This window comes from Pongo pygmaeus, chromosome X (genome assembly GCF_028885625.2).
Source record: "Pongo pygmaeus isolate AG05252 chromosome X, NHGRI_mPonPyg2-v2.0_pri, whole genome shotgun sequence".
Lineage (NCBI taxonomy): Eukaryota > Metazoa > Chordata > Mammalia > Primates > Hominidae > Pongo > Pongo pygmaeus.
This window is the reverse complement of record NC_072396.2, coordinates 140,492,823-140,513,233: the sequence shown is the minus strand read 5'-3', so window position 1 is coordinate 140,513,233 and position 20,411 is coordinate 140,492,823. Positions and strand designations below refer to the sequence as shown.

Sequence of the window (20,411 nt, the reverse complement as noted above, 5' to 3'; positions counted from 1 at the left end):
CTTAGGTGAAATGAGAAAAGACTCACTCAAATTGTTTCCTATAAGGATTCATTCTCTCACAGAAAACCCTGTTTGAGAAACGCTGCAAGAGAAGGAGAAGTATGGCCCTTTGTGAGAATTGCTATGGAAATGGCTCTCTCTTTTTTTTTTTTGAGACAGTCTTGCTCCGTTGCTGAGGCTGGAGGGCAGTGCCGCAATCTCAGGTCACCGCAACCTCCGCCTCCTGGGTTCAAGAAATTCTCCTGGCTCAGCCTCCCAGGTAGCTGGGATTACAGGCGTGTGCCACCACGCCCGACTAATTTTTGTATTTTTAGTAGAGACAGGGTTTCGCCATGTTGGCCAGGCCGGTCTCGAACTCCTGACCTCAGGTGATCTGTCCGCCTCGGCCTCCCAAAGTGCTGGGATCACAGGCATGAGCCACTGTGCCCAGCCGGCTCTCTCTTTTTAGCATTTATTCTTCACCAACACTGGTATGTACACCCCCAAGCTTAAAATCTTTCAATAAGGTTTTGCCCCCTTTCACACTAATCAACTATTCCTAACGTTGCAGGAAATAGGTTATTTATAACTCCAAGCTCAAAATCTTTCAATGAGGGTTTTTATCTTTTCCTCTAATGCTAATCAACTGTTCCTAAAGATGCAGGAAACAGGCTATTTTATTAATAGGAAAAACTAAGGCACAGGGCACATCAGTTTAAGATAAGACCAGAACAGATTTTCTAACTCTTAATCCATTAGGCCATTAGGGCAATGATAAGACAACAGTTACTAGTAAGATGACTGAACAGTAGAATTGTTGTCTAGGATAAGGAATCAATGCTAAAAGTGACTGCCTGTACCTACTCTCTTTACTTTGTAGTGCTGGTAATCGCGCATGTACCTATGTACTAGAAGCTTCAACAATCTTTGTTGCTTCATTTTTTATAACATTTTTTATAACCATACTATCCATTTCTCCCTTACTTCAAATAATATAAAACTCTTATTCTGCACCTATCATCATTGAAGGTGCTAAAGTTCAGTATCAATGTGAGTTACAGCCTTTAGGTTTTATTTCTCAAGTTAAATTTATATTAATTGCAGACAGCTGCAAAAAAAATCTGGCAATAAATATGGTGGGGAGGGGGTAATATTTACATACATTGCATTCACAAAAAAGGATATGGCCTTTTGTATATCTTCATACACAACATTTAAGGGATTAATGTTACATCTCAGAAATAATAATTTCCAACTTTGCAGAAGACAATCAGGCTATGCAAAACAGAGCCAGTGATGTTTTATTCTTTCATAACTAACAAAGTGGAAATTAAGGAGAGAAATAAAAATAAAGAGAAAATGTGAAGGGCTCTTACTTCTCTCTCATAGAAAGTTCTGGTATGAAGTAAAGGCAACTGCCTATAGAGTTAGATATTTGCCTAATAAGAGTAGTTAGGCAGGGGCCAGGCATGGTGCATGCCTGTAATCCTAGCACTTGGGGAGGCTGAGGCAGGTGGATCACCTGAGGTCAGGAGTTCGAAACCAGCCTGGCCAACACAGTGAAACCCCGTCTCTACTAAATATACAAAAATTAGCCAGGCGTGGTGGTGCATGCCTGTAGTCCCAGCTACTCGGGAGGCTGAGGCAGCAGAATTGCTTGAACCTGGGAGGTGGAGGTTGCAGTGAGCCTATATCGTGCCACTGCACTCCAGCCTGGGTGACAGAGCAAAGCTCCGTCTCAAAAAAAAAAAAAAAAAAAAAAGAGTAGGGAGGCAGGATTGAATTCCTCAGAGGTTCAGACTCATTCTTCAACCTGCAAACACCTTATAGTAACATGTATAGTACTTTCTATAATTAGATAAAAAATATTGCTCATTCAAAATTGTCTGCAATTAAATTGTTATAAGTAATACATAACTACATATCTATAATATATATTAACACTTCTAGAGATTAAAAATGTTTTGAAATGATTATGTCAAATAAGAGAAACACAAATTAAGCTACAATGAGCTATTTCTCAATTATCAAGTAAGCAAAAATATAAAAGTTTGACAAATATTCTGCTGGCGAAACTGTGAGGAAACAGACCAATAATTTAATGGTGAAAGTGCAAAGTGCTACAATTCCTTTGATGAGCAAATTAACAATGTCAAACAAAATTACAAATGGATTTTACCCTTTAACCTACCTACCAATCTCACTTTGGGGCATTCAGCCTACCAATATACCTAAACATGTATAAAACAAGGTAAGTTCAAGGTTAATCACTGCACCACCTTTTGGGACAGCAAAGGATTAAAAACCCTTCAAATGTCCTGCAATAGGAGACTGAGCAAATAAACAATAATGCAGTTCACACAGAGAATACTATATAGCTGCAAAGAATGAGAATACTCACTCTTTTGACATGCAAAGTTCTCCAGAAGATAGACAGTATGTGACTTTAAAAATAAGAAATGAGAGGCAAATAAGACTATTTATTCACAGTTGTGCCTGCATTTGAATAAAGAAATACTAAGATAGGTAAGAGACTAATAAAAATGGTTATCTAGGCCGGGCGTGGTGGCTCACGCCTGTAATCTCAGCACTTTGGGAGGCCGAGGCGGGCAGATCACCTGAGGTCCGGAGTTCGAGACCAACCTGGCCAACATGGTGAAACCCTGTCTCTACTAAAAATACAAAAATTAGCCAGGCATGGTGGCAGGAGCCTGTAATCCCAGCTACTCAGGAGGCTGAGGCAAAAGAATCACTTGAACCCAGGAGGCGGAGATTGCAGTGAGCCAAGACCGTGCCATTGCACTCCAGCCTGGGGGACAGGAGCGAGACTTCGTCTCAAAAAAAAAAAAAAAAAAAGTTATCTACAAGGAACTGGGGGACAGGTGGATGAGGACAGATGTAAGAGTGTGAATTTTCTGTGTGTAACTTTTTATATGACTTTATGAGCCACGTGAATATATTATGTATTCAGAAAAAATTAAGGCCAGGCACAGTGGCTCATGCTTGTAATCCCAGCACTTTGGGAAATCGAGGTAGGTGGATCACCTGAGGTCAGGAGAAGACCAGCCTGGGCAACATGGTGAAAACCCATCTCTACTAAAATACAAAAATTAGCCGGGCATGGTGGTGGGTGCCTGTAATCCCAGCTACTCGGGAGGCTGAGGAAGGAGAATCACTTGAACCTGGGAGGCAGAGGTTGCACTGAGCCGAGATCACGCCACTGCACTCCAGCCTGTGTGATAGAGTGAGACTCTCATCTCCAAAAAAAAAAAGAAAAAGAAAGAAAATATTAAATCTAATTTAAAAAATTAAATGCTCATGTTGTAATATTAAAACCGAATACAAAATTATATAGACACTACAATCACAACTATGTAACAATATCATACATAGAAAAAGGAAATGTTCTAGAATGTTTACAGTAATTGTCTTTAGGTGGTGGCAGTACATATTTTTCTCTTCCCTGTATTTTCCAATTTATCTATAAAATATGGATTTCTTCAAGAGGGAAAAAAATGCCTTATTCTTCCAAATGTTTCCATTCATAATGTACTTTATTCAATAAGTGACTTTCAGTTCCTAGTACCCTCACACTTAATATTCAGAATATAATAAGAAAACAAACACTTACGAGGACAGCACTATGGCAACAGCATCATTGAGGACACTTTCACCAAAAAGAAGTGCATAGAGTTCAACATCAACTTGAAGCTCGTGGAATATAGCAAGAACAGTCACTAGTAAGTAAAAAGAGTCAGAGGAATACTTAGACATTACAAATATAACATATTCTCCTCAGTAGATGACTGAGAGTTATTTAGAAATTCATTTCCTCCTAGAATTCAATCCTAATAAACATTCTCTTACCATATTAAAGACCCTGTAATTTTATATAAATATTTTTCTTTTCTAATTGTGTACCTGCACAAACTTCTCCTCTCTCTCTTAAAAATGGCTGAAAGTAACCTTGAAGAACTGAGTTGGCCTACATTCTTCACGCAGATGTTGATAATCGTGTCTTGTACATTTCTTTCCCACAAAGAATATATTCAGAATTTCTTATAGACCATGTAGTCATTAATCTTTAATGAAGAAGAATATTATGAAAAGAATCTAATGTTGCAAACTTTGTTTCTTTGGGCCTTACAACTCATTTGTACCTGACTTACAAATTGCAAGCACAAAGGTTTAGCAAAGACAGTAGGAAATGAAAACAGGTTTAGTTTTTGGTTGGGGTAAAATTTATGACCAGAATTACAGCTGCTAGATTTGTCTTAATAAGAAGCCAACTATGAGAATATTCCAGCTTAAGAAGAAAAACAATAAATCCTCCTTTTAGGAAAGCAGTTATATGAGAAATCTTAGAAAATCAGATGAGATTGAAGTTATATTATAACTTTAATTACTAAGTCACATAGCTCAGTTACTAAAGAAACCCAAGCGGACATGAAAAATTAACATAACCAGAGGTGAGCCTTTTTTTTTTTTTTTTTTTTTGAGATGGAGTCTCGCTCTGTCGCCCAGTCTGGAGTTCAGTGGAGCAATCTCGGCTCACTGCAAGCTCCGCCTCCTGGGTTCACGTCATTCTCCTGCCTCAGCCTCCCGAGTAGCTGGGACTACAGGCGCCCGCCACAACGCCTGGCTAATTTTTTTTGTATTTTTAGTAGAGATAGGGTTTTACTGTGTTAGTCAGGATGGTCTTGATCTCCTGACCTCATGATCCACCTGTCTTGGCCTCCCAAAGTGCTGGGAGTATAGACGTGAGCCACCGGGCCCAGATGAGAGAGCCTTTTCAAATGCCAATCATAAAAACAAGAAGCTTGCATTTTATTTATTTATTTTTTCTTTAAGAGACAGAGTCTTGCTTTGTCACTCAGGCTGGAGTACAGCGGCACAATCACAGTTCACTGCAGCCTCAAACCCCTAGGTTCAAGTGATCCTCCTGCCTCAGCCTCCTGAGTCACTGGGATTAAAGACATGAGCCACCATGTCCAGTATATTTTAAAAGCTATAGTTTCTACTACAAAGCATTGCAGCTGGAATATACTGATACCAAAGCTCATCAAGAGAGGGGGAGAAGGAGAGTAGAGCAATAGTGCAGAATTTCTAAAAGAAACCCATACCTCACCCTTCTGAGAGCAAGTTAACAATGGCAAAATAATAGAAATGGGGCAAGTGCCTACATAATTCCGAAAAAAATAACAGTCCAACTTTATATAAGCAAAAGATATTTGCTTGGGCTATTCAGGCAATAGTCCTATCAAACAAAACCAGAAAGTTGAAATAATGTAGCCAAGCCAATGGACTCAGATTTCTCATAGGATTTGAAAAGTTGAGAAGCTTGCTTATAATGAAAGGACACAGAAATCAGAGAGCACCGGCTCCTTGCAAAAACCATCCTACCTTCATGTTGATAATGGGAGTAGCTACAAACAATGAGAGGACAGCTTTGGTGGTCTTTAAGGAAGCAATTTAATTTCCAGTTTTAAAAATGCTAAACTACACAAATTCTCTAAAATGGCCCTCTAATCTTTTAAAATCTTTTTTTTTTTTTTTTTTTGGAGACAGGGTCTTGCCCTTGTCACCCAGGCAGAATGAGACTGCAGCCTCATTGCAGCTCACTGCAGCCTCAAACTCCTAGGCTCAAGTGGTCCTCCCACCTCAGCCTCCCAAGTAGCTAGGACTACAGGCACGCACCCCCATGCTCAGTTATTTTTTTTCTTTTTTTTTGTAGAGACAGGGTGTCACTGTTTTGCCTAGGCTGGTCTCGAACTCACAGTCTCAAGTGATCCTACCACATCGGCCTCCCAAAGCACTGGCATTTATATGCATGAGCCACTGTGTCCAGCCAAAATATCTCTCATAGAGTATTGAACACATTTTTCTCCTTCCCATAAAGCCCTGTGTTATCAGAGTTAACACAGGAATGCAGAGATAACCTTAGGATTCTACCTTTAATTGTGCTGGATGACAATTAAAGATGATTAACTTACAAGATTAAAAAGTAAAACAAAATGAGCTTCAACGAAAGTCTTAAAGCATGCTAAAAGAAAACTTCCATCCTTAGTTCAAAAACATCAGTCTATGTTCCTACCCGAACCTTTCCATTCTGTGTCTTCTCCAAATTCCTAATTTGAATGTAGCTGTTAAGTTTACCAATACTCTATCAGGAAAACTAAAACCTAACTCAGTACAATTAAATTCATTCTGGAACACAACTTTTAGAAGATCTGACACTAAAAGCACAGGGGAACAAGTTGTGTTAATATTAAACAAACAACTGTATAATCATAAAGCCAATTTTATAAAGACAATTCTTTAATGTATATTAAAGTCCTCCAATGACTCCAAATCAAACCTGTATTAGCACAACTGCCTTCTAACAATCATGTGTAAACATTTTTTCTTACTGTTAAATGCATACAGCTGAATAGAAACTGAAAGATTTTTAGGGAACTGGTTTTCTAAAAGCTTGAAAGGAAATATATAATTATTACCCAATTAAACTAATCTATAATCTAGTTCATCTTCCTCTACACTCAATCACTAGGGATAAAGACCAACATGAATTTCTGAAGAAAGTACCTTATAGTCCTTGTTGAAACAGCGTCAACTTGTGGACCAGTAATAGGCAAATGTAATAAAAAAAAAAAAAAAGGAAAAGGAAAACAAATTTGTGCTGAAGCCAAAAGGAATCATGAATTTTGTTTTTTCCTCCACAATTAGAAAGTATAGTACTAAGGAAGTATCTAATCATGAATTCTACACCTCAAAGAAAGAAAAACCCACATGTATTTGACTGCAAAACAATGTACCTCAAGTATGTAAACTCCACTCATATAAAACATACCTGGATCAGTTGCTGATACAATGGCACCAAACAGTAGGCAATCTGTAAAGTAAAAATCTCCTGCAAGTTGTCCCGTTACCTTCATCAGCGTTACACAGCCATACATTATTGACCTGTTCAATAAACACAGTCCTACTTTAGAAAAAAATATAAACTGTTAAAAAAATTAGGATAAAGTAAGAAGATGGGTTTACTGTAGTACTTTGTGACTAATCCCAAATTTAATTCATGTCATTGAAATATGGTAATACTTTGGCCTTAAGGAAAATTCAAACAACTTATTACCTACGGGAATATTGCAAAAGTCTTTAGACCCAGTCAGGAATATATAACACTGCATAAATCAAAAATATATTATTTTAAAATTATAATTTGAAGGCTACAAAGTATTTTAAGCTTAAAATACTTACCCAATAACGAAACAAGAAATTGCTGTTCCAAGAAAAGCGTATGCTAGGATAGACCCAAGATTTCGAAAAAAATGTCTCTGACAAAAAAAAGAAAAAGTTACACTGTTAGAATACTTACCAGTTACTTGAAAAAGAAAAGGTTTTCTATGCTATGCTAATAGTAAATGCATTATTCACTAGGATTAAATGCATTATTCACTAGGATAAATAAGAGAAAGCATTCTTGTACAGGTATAAATTTCAGCATCTAAAAAGGATAAGGAGAGGAGAAAGGAGGGTAATCTGGAAAGAACAGCCCATTTCTGAAGTGTCAAATATTACAAAGCCCACGGAGTTTAAGATTATTCAAAGTATATGAAAGACAAAAGGACTTACCCTTTTCAGGCTATAACCTGCATAAAATATGATAGGAGGAAGTAATATGTTGAAAAATACTTCTGGATCAAAAGTAACCTGTTAAAATAAAGAGTTATTTTAGATCAATTCCCTAGAAGACCTCATATTCCATTATCAAATGATCAAAAAGTAAAAATACTATATGTTAAACTAGTCAAAGGCAAGAACATTACTGTGTTAACTTAAAAATATTTCATATAGGATAGCTTCTGTTCTACTTCTCAACCAAACGACCAGGAGATAGCATTGGAACAATCAGTTAAGGCCTATCTGTGGAAAGTGTATTAAAATACTATGTCATTAAAAAATGTTTCAGGAGGCTGAGGCAGGAGAATTGCTTGAACCTGGGAGGCAGAGGCTGCAGTGAGCTGAGACTGCACCACTGCACTCCAGCCTGGGTGACAGAGCAAGACTCCATCTAAACAAACCAAGAAAAAAGTTAAAAATAGGGCCAGGCGCAGTGGCTCACACCTGTAATCCCAGCACTTTGGGAGGCGGAGGTGGGCGGATCACCTGAAGCCAGGAGTTCAAGACCAGCCTAGCCAACATGGTGAAACCCCAACTCTACTAAAAATATATAAATTAGCTGGGTGTGGTGGCGTATGCCTGTAATCCCAGCTACTCAAGAGGCTGAGGCAGGAGAATCGCTTGAACTCGGGAGGCAGAGATTGCAGTGAGCCAAGATCGCGCCAGTGCACTCCAGCCTGGGTGAAAGAGTGAGACTTTGTCTCAAAAAAAAAAAAAAAGTAAGAGAAAGCATGAACATTATTTTTGCTTTAAATAAAAGAAGCCTGGCTGGGTGCAGTGGCCCACGCCTGTAATCCCAGCACTTTGGGAGGCCGAGGCAGGTGGATCACTTGAGCTCAGGAGTTCGAGACCTGCCTGACCGACATGGCAAAACCCCATCTCTATTAAAAATACAAAATTAGCCAGGTATGGTGGTGCATGCCTGTAATCCTCGCTACTTGGGAGGCTGAGACAGGAGAATTACTTGAACCTGGGAGGCGGAGGAGCCGAGATTGTGCCACTGCACTCCAGCTTGGGCAACAAGAGCAAAACTCTGTCCCAAAAATAAATGAATGAGGCCGGGCGCCGTGGCTCACGCCTGTAATCCCAGCACTTTGGGAGGCCAAGGAGGGCGGATCAAGAGGTCAGGAGATCAAGACCATCCTGGCTAACACGGTGAAACCCTGTCTCTATTAAAAACACAAAAAATTAGCCGGGCGTGGTGGCGGGCGCCTGTAGTCCCAGCTACTCTGGAGGCTGAGGCAGGAGAACGGCGTGAACCTGGGAGGCGGAGCTTGCAATGAGCCGAGATCGCGCCACTGCACTCCAGCCTGGGTGACAGAGCGAGACTCCGTCTCAAAAAAAAAAAAAAAAAAAAAAAAGACAACAAAACAACAACAATAACAACAAATAAGTGAATGAATGAAACGCCAAACTGGTAATATAAAACTTAAGAGTACAGTATTATTGTTGGCAAAAAGAAACAGATTTCTTACATAGATAACATCTCTAAAGGTGTATAATATTGTAGTAAAAAGTTTCTGTTCGGCTCAGATTTCTACTTCCGATAGCCCACTCATTTTAAGACCTAGTCACCATAAAAATGTAAATACCCTCTTCTGTTCATAAGGCTGCAGTAGAATGTGACATGAACACAAAGTAGCTACACACAAACCCATGCTAAAACTTCGTTTACTAGAACTTTTAAGTAATTGGAATTTTCCACAGGTGGAAAGAACTCTTGCTGCAAGGTAAACCTCAAGTTCATCTGAAATTTTAAAAGCATTAAAGATGGTCAGAAACACAACCAAGTAGCTATAAAAATCAAGTCCTGCCTGTACTCCTAGCACTTTGGGAGGCCGAGGTGGGTGGTTCGCCTGAGCCCAGGAGTTTGAGACGAGCCTAGACAACATGGTGAAACCCCAACTCTACTAAAAATACAAAAATTAGCCAGGTATGGTAGCACGTGCCTGTAGTCTGAGCTACTAAGGAGGCTGAGGTTGGAGAGTCACCTGAGCCTGGGAAGCGGGGGTTGCAGAGAGCTGAGATCGTGCCACCACACTCCAGCCTGGGTGACAAAGTAAAACCCCTGTGTCAAAAAAAAAAAAAAGTCAAGTCCTGCCAATGTAGCAGACAGAAGTGAAGGCAAACAGCAAAGGTAGGAGAAAACAAAGAGACATGAGCAAAGTGGCACTGAGAAACGTCATGATAAACCTATGAGGGAGACAGGAGAAAGCAGCTCCAGGGATTTCTGGGAGCCAGTACAATTGCAACTCAAACTCTAACATAAAGCTTTATGCACAGCATGGTACAATAACTCAGACTCACACTTAGGGCCCCTGAAGTTGTGTCAGATTGTGAATCAAAGAAAGATTAAATTGTGATCAGTATAGAATACAAGCAAGGCAAGAAATAATTGAAAGAAATATTAATAGAATATTTTAGGTATTATCAAATAAAGCCAATGTGCGGAAGTACTATAAAACTATAAGGACCGGCTGGGCGCAGTGGCTCATGCCTGTAATCCCAGCACTTTGGGAGGCCGAGGTGGGGGAATCACTTGAGGTCAGGAGTTGGAGACCAGCCTGGCCAACATGGTAGAACCCCGTCTCTACTAAAAAATACAAAAATCAGCCAGGCATGGTGGTGGACGCCTGTAATCCCAGCTACACGGGAGGCTGAGGCAGGAGAATTGCTTGAACCCAGGAGACGGAGGCTGCAGTGAGCCAAGATCATGGCACTGCACTCTACCTGGGCGACAGAGTGAGACTCCGTCTCAGAAAAAATAAAATAAAGAAAAAGAAAAAGAAAACTATAAGGACCATCTGCAAATGGAAAGAAATGCTTATAAATTCTGCTTAACTCAATCCCAGTCTCCATTTATCACAACAAGCTGTAAACAATCCAGAGAGAAACAAAAAGAGTTATACTACTTAGCCTCAATCAGAAAATGAGTTGTACAGACATATCCATTTCCTTACATTATTACATTTGTTAATTGAGGTTTTACTCCATTGAAAAAGACTCATTATTTTAAATATCATTAAAAATCCATTACTTATTTTCTCCTGAATCATTTTGCTGCTAGTTAGACACAAAAAAGATTCAAAGATTTCCTTTAAGAACTTACCTTTCTAAGCATTTCATTATCTTGAACATTATTGAGTTCATGTGAACTAATCTCTCCTTTCAGCGTATACTCATAAAATTTTCCACTAACATTTACCAGTAAGGTAGTTGGACTTGACTGCACTTCACAGCTCAGGGTCACATTATTTACATCACTCGGAACGTGAATGCCATACCGAAGCACAAGGCCCACCAAAAGACCTGGAAAAAAGAACAACATAAGCTCTTCTTGCCGACAGAGACCACTTCTTTTGTACCCCACGCATAACTATGGATAAGAGAAAATCTCTTATGGTAGTTCCCTGTAGCTCAGAACTGATTTTTAGATGAAATGCAGTTATGTTTTAAAGTATTACTAAATTCATACAACAAACAGCCCAATCTTCATATAATCCGGTGAAATAGGAGAGAAAAACATTCCCTAGGACAACAGCACAGATCGCTGCATTTCTAGATCAATATTTAAATAAGTAATGAGGAAGGAAACAAAAGGAGAAAATATCTTCAAATCATCTGTAGGCAGAATATGCTCCAATGTGTCCCAACTCGACAGTGCAATCATGTTAGAAATGTGTTTTCTGGCCAGGCGTGGTGGCTCATGCCTGTAATCTTAGCACTTTGGGAGGCCAAGATGGGTGGATTGCCTGAGAGCTCAGGAGTTCGAGACCAGCCTGGGAAGCATGGTGAAACCCCAACTCTACTAAGACACAAAAAATCAGCCGGGCGTGGTGGCGGGCGCCTGTAATCCCAGCTACTCAGGAGGCTGAGGTGTGAGAATTGCTTTAACCCAGGAGGCAGAGGTTGCAGTGAGCCGAGATCATGCCACTTCACTCCAGCCTGGGCAACAAAGCAAAACTGTTTCAAAAAAAAAAAAAAAGAAAAGAAATTTGTTTTTCACGTCCATTCATCAATTTATAAGACTTAAACAATGCACTTTGCAAGTTTATTCCCAAAGCACATGACTGGCCAAATAACGTACATTTAACAAATTGAAAAGTCAATAATATTTGTAGGTTGATTGAGTTCTTCTACTTCTAAAAGGTCAGATTTTAATTTTAAAATATCTGCTTCAAAATCAAAACATGGAATAGAAGTCCTGAATCTGGCACTATGACATCAAACAGATTGCTGGATCATCCTATTGACATTCAAATATGCACAATGTTCTAGGTACTGTAAAACTAATTTTTTTTTTCTGAGACGGAATTTTGCTCTGTTGCCCAGGCTGGAGTGCAGTGGCATGATCTCGGCTCACTGCAACTTCTGCCTCCCGGATCCAATCAATTATCCTGCCTTAGCCTCCCGAGTAGCTGGGATTATAGGCGCACACCACCACGCCTGGCTAATTTTTGTATTTTTAGTAGAGATGGGGTTTTACCATGTTGGCCAGGCTGGTCTCGAACTCCTGACCTTGTAATCCATCCACCTCGGCCTCCCAAACTGCTGGGATTACAGACGTGAGCCACCATGCCCAGCCCTATAAAACTATATTGATCGACTATAATTGTTTAGTAATGGCTTTACTGATATCTAATTCAAACACCAAAAGTTTATCCTTTTACAAACTGTACAATTCAGTGGTCTTTAGTATTTTCACAAAGTTGAATATCAATCACCACTATCTAATTCTAGAACATTTTCATTCCCTCCAAAAAGAACCCCACACCTACTAGCAGTCACTCTCCATTCCCCCATGCCCGAATCCACAGCTCCTGGCAACCACTCATCTACTTTCTTTCTTTACGGACCTGTCTTTTCTAGACATTTCATATAAATGAACTCCTACAATATATGGCCTTTTGTGTCTGACTTCTTTCACTTAGCATAATATTTTCAAGGTTTATCTATGTTGTAGCATGGATCAGAACCTCGTTTACTTTTACGACCAAACGATATTTCATTGTATGGACATACCTCGACTACAAATAAAACCCAAACTTCTGGAACTTTCCTTAACTCCATGCATGGTATACCACTACTAGCTGCATTTTACCTTCCTATTGCCTTTCATTCTGACTAGCCAGCCATTCTTTCAATATGTGAATGAGTGTACTATGCTAGGTAGGCCTCCAGGCTTCAGAGATGAAAACAAGGTCCCTCTTTCAAGGAAAACTTGGTCCAGTTAGTGAAAACAGACTGAATAAACAATCATAATGCAATATATATATATATATATATATATATATATGTATACAAGGTATTATAAAAACAGAAAAGAGACAACTACCCAAGCCTGGGGGAGTAAGACATTAGGGAAGTCTTTCCAGAGATGTCACCTGGGCAGGTAACAAACTAGAAGAAATGGGTATATTCCAAGTAGGGGAACAGTAGTACACATCCAGTCAAGGATGGCAAGAACACAGCCCATCCAGTGAATCAAGTAGTTCAGTATGGCTGGCTTATAAAGTGACAAGAGTTGAGGTTTGAAAGATTGGCAGGAGTTGAATCATAAAAGATCTTATCTGTTGGGGAAGGGGATTTGAAGTTTATCCCAAAAGTAAAATGAAGTCATAGAAGGCAGAGGCTTGATAGCAGATTTCGACTTTAGAAAGACTGGTCTAGACTAGAAAGGGTCTAAAACGCTAGATACAGGGCTACTGTAGGCATTCAGGCAATAAGAGTTTAGGTCCTAATCTAAGAGAGTACTGACAGGAGGGGAGAAGGATTTTTAGAAGGTATTATATTTTAGTAAGATTTAGTGACTGAGGAAGGAAGATGAAAGACTAAGAGGAACCTTAATTGATTTGGTAACCAGGCTCAGGCCTGAGCACCGAGGGGGATAACAAGGGCATTCAATGAGGTAAGGAACATACACAGATGAACAGATTTACAGGGTAAAAGGCTACGTTCAGTTTTAGACACGTTGAGTTGGATGTACTCGTGACACACGCATAGTTGAGTATGTGGTATCTGGGGCTAAAGCCAGGAGTCTCAACTGGAGGTATACACTGTGCAGTCATAAGATGGTTGAAGTCAGATGTAGATGAGATCACCAGGGGAGCAAATAAAATGGTTAGAAGACTATGATATAGATCTGGGGTTTGATCTATTAATAGCCAACATTAAGGGGCTGCTGGAGGAAAAGGAGCTGATGAAGGAGTCTGAGAAGGAAAACCCACAGGAGTAGAAAAAAAAAGGAACCAGTGGTGAAAAAGTCAGGAAGAAAGGGAAAAAATTCATTTCTGAGGAGAAGAAAGTGATAAAAACTATCAAGTGCTACAGTAAAGTCAAGTAAGGCAGGCATTAGAAGTATCCATTGGGTTTGGCAACAAGGAGGCCATAGGTGACCTCGATAAGAGCAGTTTCAGTGGAGTAGCAGGGGTGGAAACCAGACCCAAGTGAGAAGTGATGAAGCAGAAACGAGGAGGTATAAGAGCAGTCGTTGCCAGCCGGGCGCAGTGGCTCACACCTGTAATCCTAGCACTTTGGGAGGCCGAGACGGGTGGATCACTTGAGGTCAAGAGTTCGAGACCAGCCTGGCCAACATAGTGAAACCTCATCTCTACTAAAAATACAAAAATTAGCTGGGCGTGGTGGTGGGCACCTGTAATCCCAGCTACTTGGGAGGCTGAGGCAGGAAAATTGCTTGAACCCAGGAGGTGGAGGTTGCAGTGAGTCGAGATCATGCCACCGCACTCCAGCCTGGACAACGTAGCAAAAACTCCGTCCAAAAAAAAAAAAAAAGGCAGTAGTTGCCCAGTTGCCCAGGAAGCAGAGAGGGAGCAGAGAGGAGGGATCCTTCTGGTCAATTTATAGTCACATATATTTTTTAGAGTAGTAATGATTCATTTGTGAACAGTAGTATAATGACACCAACTTTAAAAACGTTTAAACAAAGGTTCAAATTTAAAATAAACGAAAGACACCTTTTAAAAATATCTCACCTCCAAAAACAAAATTAAAAACTGACTGTTAGATAGCAAATGTGCTTGACAGACATAACCTAGAAGAGAAAAGCCTGTAGATCCAGTCGTTCTGCCTGTATGAGAAAGAAACAGCTCTTTTCTCTACTATTCCACAAGAGCTAATTAAGAGGCTCAGTAAAAGCTGTCCTCTTATATTTACATGCAAAAATCAAAGACAAGCTACTACAAATGCTAATAATGGCAGTATAAATTCCTTCCATGTCCTCAAGCCCAACCATGGCTTTTTTTTTTTTTTTTTTTTTTTGAGACGGAGTCCCACTCTGTTGCCGAGGCTGGAGTGCAGTGGCGTGATCTCAGCTCACTGCAACCTCCGCCTCCCGAGTGCCCACTGGTTCTACTGTTTGCCTAACCCTATGCTGAAGCATCACTGGGTACCCTGAGGAGAGCTCGGCACTTGGGCAAATTTGAAACACATACCTTGGTCGATAAAACAACAGCATGGAGAATAATTATTTAGGTTGGAAACAAAATCAAGATCCCTTTATTATGGCACCAGGCATCTGAAAAATTGGGATTTATTTGAAAAAAATTCACAGATCAAGTTAACAAGGGTTCTGTAAAAGGCCAAATCCTAGTCATAGAGTCAAAGCAATTCTCAGTGAAAGTATACAAAAACAGTGCTTTGTTAAGAGACTAAAGCAGAAACTTCTAGCCTCCTACATAGAGGGAGGCACAGAAAATATTTATATTATGAAATTTTAAATGACTACTAACAGGCAACAAAGAACACAACCATGGCTGGGTGCTGTGGCTCATGCCTGTAATCCCAGCACTTTGGGAGGCCGAGGCGGGTGGATCACGAGGTCAGGAGATTGAGACCATCCTGGCTAACACGGTGAAACCCTGTCTCTACTAAAATTACAAAAAAATTAGCCGGGCGTGGCGGCGGGCTCCTGTAATCCCAGCTACTCGGGAGGCTGAGGCAGGAGAATGGCGTGAACCCGGGAGGCGGAGCTTGCAGTGAGCCGAGTTAGCGCCACTGCACTCCAGCCTGGGAGACAGAGCGAGACTCCGTCTCAAAACAAAAACAAAAACAAAAACCACAACCACAAAGAGATATCTTTCACAAAACAGAGAGGTCCTAACCCTCCTACACATTCCTGACCCTCCTGTGCTGAAAACTCTCCCAGTGATAAAAAAATCAGCATCACCCAAGGCACCACTAATGTGTGATTCTCCCAGGTGGCAGTGACTGTTTTCCTCATGGATTTCAGCCCATTCTTCCAGCCGATCACACCTGAAGCCTCTGATAGTCAAAAATATAGGAAGAACATCACTAGGGCATTAAGTGTGGCCAAAACTGATACAATTTCTACAGATTAGTTTTGTGAAAGATATGATGAGAAATAAGGTATGAGCCATAGTCATTAGATGATAAGTGCTTTGAGGGCAGATACTGTGGCTCAAACATGTTTTTCTCATCATATCCCATACATCATAGACATCTAATCAATATTTATTGATGAATCACATTGGTTAAACCTCGGACTCCAGATGCCTTAAGCTTAAGGCAATACAAATATTTCTGCCATATTTTGCTTTCTACACCACCTGTAAGCACAGTGTAGTGAGTGATCACTTTTCAGACTTAATTTAACTACCTCGACAACTTTTACTGTGACTCACTTTTAAGCTTCTTAAGAAAGCTAACCCAATGAGCAAAACATGTGGGTACTTTGCAATTGTGTGTTTGTAACTGGAGCAATTGATCCATATTACAATCTAGAAACTGACCACTTTGGCAATTTAAACTGTTTTTACTCTTGCTTCTCAGATAAAGGAAAAGCTTATTTTTAATAGCATTTTCCAGGATTTACGTAGCTAACCCAATATCACAGGAATAAGATCACTAGTGGGCTGAATCTTAGAGGTCTAGGCATCCCATTTTGACCCCAGAGTCATGCTGAAAAATAAAGGTTTTAAAATAATATATTAATAATAATAAGATAGCTATGATGTTGTGAGAGGTATAAGAAAAATGACAGACAATAAATAAGGACTAGAAAACTTCAATTTCTGGCCAGGCGAGGTGGCTCACACTTATAATCCCAGCACTTTGGGAGGCCAAGGTGAGAGGATAGCTTGAGCCCAAGAGTTAAGAGCTTGAGACCAGCCTAGGCAACATGGGAAGAACCCCCCACACTCTCGTCACCACAAAAATAAAAACAAAAAATTAGCCAGGTGTGGTGATGCACACCTGTAGTCACAGTTACTCAGAAGGGTGAGGTGGGAGGATCGCTTAAGCCCAGGAGGTTGAGGCTGCAGTGAGCTATGACCCCACCACTGCACTCCAGCCTAGGCGACAGAGCAACACTCTATCAAAAATAAAAAAAGGAAAAAGAAAACTTCAATTTTCATGGTATTGAAAATACTTTGACCCCCCACAAAAAAAGAAAGAAAGAAAGAAGGAAAGAAAGAAAGAGAAAGAAAGAAAGAAACTTTGACCCAATCCCATCTATTCTCGAACTGGACTTGCGAGTTAAGTTAGGAGGCTGTTTGGTCCACAGCACCCATTGCCCACAATGAGAAAATAGGACAGGCTAAAGAACGCCAAGTCAACTCCAGATTTGACTCCCAGACTAACACCCTTGCACTTTACATTCCACAAGAGATACCCTTGTTTTTCCTTCAAAAAATAGTAACACCAAGGTGCTCTATCACTTTTTATTAACTTAGAAACCTCACAAAATGCAATCGGTAATCCTTCTTTTCTACTTCAGTCCTAGAGTTAGATGAGGTTAATGATATCAGCTACCAAAGAGAAAATATTTCCAGGGCAATTCAAAGCCCCTATTTGATTCTTTTAAAAAGACTGTATTTGTCCCTTGACTTATGAGACCGACCAATTAAAAGAGTTGTTCTGGGCCTAATCTGAGAAAATGCAGTTGTAACAGCAATAATAATAATAATAGCACAGCTATCATTTCTTGGGCATTTACTTAAGGGTCAGTTACTAGTCTAAAAACATTTCTTCCTCACAATAATCCTACTATCATCATCCCCAACATATAGATGATGGTAAAAGAGAGTAAGGGACTTGTCTAAGATCACACATACCTATGGGCAGAGTGGGACGGGAATCTAGGTCTGATTCTAAAGCAGGGGTTGGCAAACTACAGCCCTTGGTCTGTTTTTGTATGGCCCGAGAGCTAAGAATAGTTTTTATGTTGTAAAACTTTATAAAAAGAAAAAAAATCAAAGAAAAAAATGCAACAGAGACAGAGATCTACGTATCCACAAGGTCAACAATCATTACTACCTGGCCCTTTACAGAAAAAAAAAAAATTGCTGACCTCTGGTCTAAAGCCTTGTACCTTTAATTACCACATCATACTATCTCTCTCTATAAAAGAAGTATCTCTGACCAGTTCATTACTTTAACTCTATAATACTCATTTGGCATTTAACCAAACTTAAGATGCCATTATTTTCTTTATACGACCTGCCTATAAGTTCCTTGAAGGCAAAGATCTTATACCTCTTTGTATTTTCTGAGCATAATACATAGAAGGTTTATCAATAAATGTTTGTTGAGGATAGTAAATAAATCACACACTGTTATGCAGAAAATTGTATAGAAATATATAGCTTATCCGGCCAATTTGGCTTAAGGTGCACTGCAAATGAAATGCAAAACATATGAAATATAAAAACCATCTAATATGTCTAAAAACTAGGAATCTTAGTGAGCAGAGATATTTCACACGCAGGCTCAGAACTGTATTCTCTTAAAAATTAAAAATAAGCCTGAGTTCATGCATTTTCCTGAGGCACACAACTACTTTTCCTTGCTACCCTTGAGAGATGCACATTCCAGAAGTCTGGATTTACTAGGGGGCGGGGGTTTGCATGGAGCAATGTCTTTTGTGCCAAAGCTTCATCTACCTATCTGCAAGTCTGAGAGACAAACCTCAACAAGCTCATCGGTTTAACTGTTCCAAATGAAGATAATCTTCACACATGTACTGCACAGAAAGAACTGTCCGCCCTCATCTCTTTAGCAATACCCGCACAGTCAGATTAATACAGTCGGCAATATGTATCTTCTTTTCTCCTCTTGAGGCCCCAGCACAGCTCAAAATGCCTCTGAGCCCACACTTTGATTTACCCCTTCTCGCCTTGTCACCAAAAAAAATAAATAAATAATAATAAACCTCAGAAAGCAGACTGAGACACAAGAACAGAAGCCATTTATTCTACAATCGGTCAATAACCTCATGCCAACAGCAAGTCACCCATACTGCATATGCGTGGTGTTCATAATTACTGTTTGTCTGAACTGTCCTGATCATCGTATAGTACACTACACTTCTGGAAGGACCTTAACTCTTCCTCGTCCTCACTTTTGTATGCCTGAATTGGATGGGTCAAACATATGTATCCATATCAGATATTAGAGGCATAGTACAATAAATGGGATGTCATTAAAAATGCCCTAAGCCTTCTGTAGCCTATTTCACATTCGGGTTTTTTTTTCGAACTCCACAAGAATAAGATTTTCCTTTGCAACCTCGAAAGGACAGGGCGTAGCAGGAGCTAGGTGTTGAGTAAAGGTCGACTCTGGCTCCAAAAGAACGCCAGACTCTGGGCAGTAGAGATACTACTGCAGTTTCAATGAACCTTAAACAAACTGACACCCCAGAGAAATGGATCGCAATGGTGTCTCCCCTCCCCCAGCCCCCAGCCCAATTCCAGACACCGCGCCCACTCGTTTTCCATCCTCAGCCCCGGGTCCCGAGCTTGGTAGACAGGGAAAGGGTGGGGGGGTGGGGGTGCGGAGGAAAAAGGGGGTGGGGTCGGAAGCGAAAAAGGTGTGGAGAGGCAGATAAAATGGGGCGCGAGGCTGAAGAGGAAAGGGGGTGAGGCAGAGAAACGCGGGGTAGGGGGAAGGCGAGGCAGAAAATGGAAGGAATTAGAAGGGGAGCCGAACGTAGGCCGAGCAGGGCCAGCAGAGGAGGCGAAGCAGCCGGCGGGCAGAGAAAGGGGCAGAGCCAAGGGGCTGACAAGGGTTGAGGCACTTGCCATAAATCATAGCCAGGCCGGTTTCGTGCAGGAAGCGGGCCCGGCGGTGCTTGAAGAGCCAGATCGTGAGAATAGTGAGGGTGAGCAGCAGGATGAAGATGAGCAGGTTGGCGCTGTCCTGCCGGTGGCTCTCCTCGGCTTGCTTCTCGGACACGATCTCCTCGTCCATGGCTCTAGCCTCTCCGCCGCCGCCGTCCGAAGCCCCTGCCCAGTCAAAGACGCCCACTGCGAGGAGCAACCAAAGGGGCCGCATGAGCCTGCGGGCTCGGGGACTGCTGCGGACGCCACGGCGGAGGGGTGCCCGCCGCCAGCCGCGCCGAGCCATGTCTCCCCCCGCCTCCCGCCCCTACCTCACCGGCGGCCGCCCGCGGTCGGACCACTCCCCGAGGGCTCACGGGAAAGGGGCGGGGCCCGGGGGTAGCCGTCGGAGCGCGCGCCGCCGCCGCCGCTCTTAAAGGGGCCGCGGCATCCCAAGCTCGCTCTGCCAGGTTCCTTTGCCCCTCTGTCCCAGGTCACACGCACCCACAGGCGCTGCCGGGAATGAAAGGCCGTCTAAACTAGCCCACTGCCTTTGGCTAAAGAAACATCGGCTCAGTGTAATCAAGCAGAGGCAGACTGCGCTTTCTACTTTGATCCTATTCTCAGAGCTCTCAGGGGAATCGATCTTTCATAACCCATCTCAATATCGTCCCC

The 20,411-nt window shown here is 41.2% G+C and overlaps 1 protein-coding gene across 2 annotated transcripts in view; it reads right to left on the bottom strand.

Annotated features, from left to right (window-relative positions):
- The window catches only part of SLC9A6 (solute carrier family 9 member A6), a 61,912-nt gene extending 41,850 nt beyond the window's left edge, over positions 1-20,062 (bottom strand). For both annotated transcript variants that reach the window (XM_054471841.2, XM_054471840.2), the window contains exons 1-6: positions 19,719-20,062; positions 10,772-10,971; positions 7,615-7,692; positions 7,240-7,316; positions 6,830-6,942; positions 3,611-3,716 (exon numbers count right to left, since the gene is read on the bottom strand). In XM_054471841.2, the coding sequence (XP_054327816.1) occupies positions 3,611-3,716; positions 6,830-6,942; positions 7,240-7,316; positions 7,615-7,692; positions 10,772-10,971; positions 19,719-20,043 (899 nt within the window). In that variant the 5' untranslated portion in view covers positions 20,044-20,062. The remainder of the gene's footprint in view (positions 1-3,610; positions 3,717-6,829; positions 6,943-7,239; positions 7,317-7,614; positions 7,693-10,771; positions 10,972-19,718) is intronic.
- Positions 20,063-20,411: the final 349 nt, after the last annotated feature.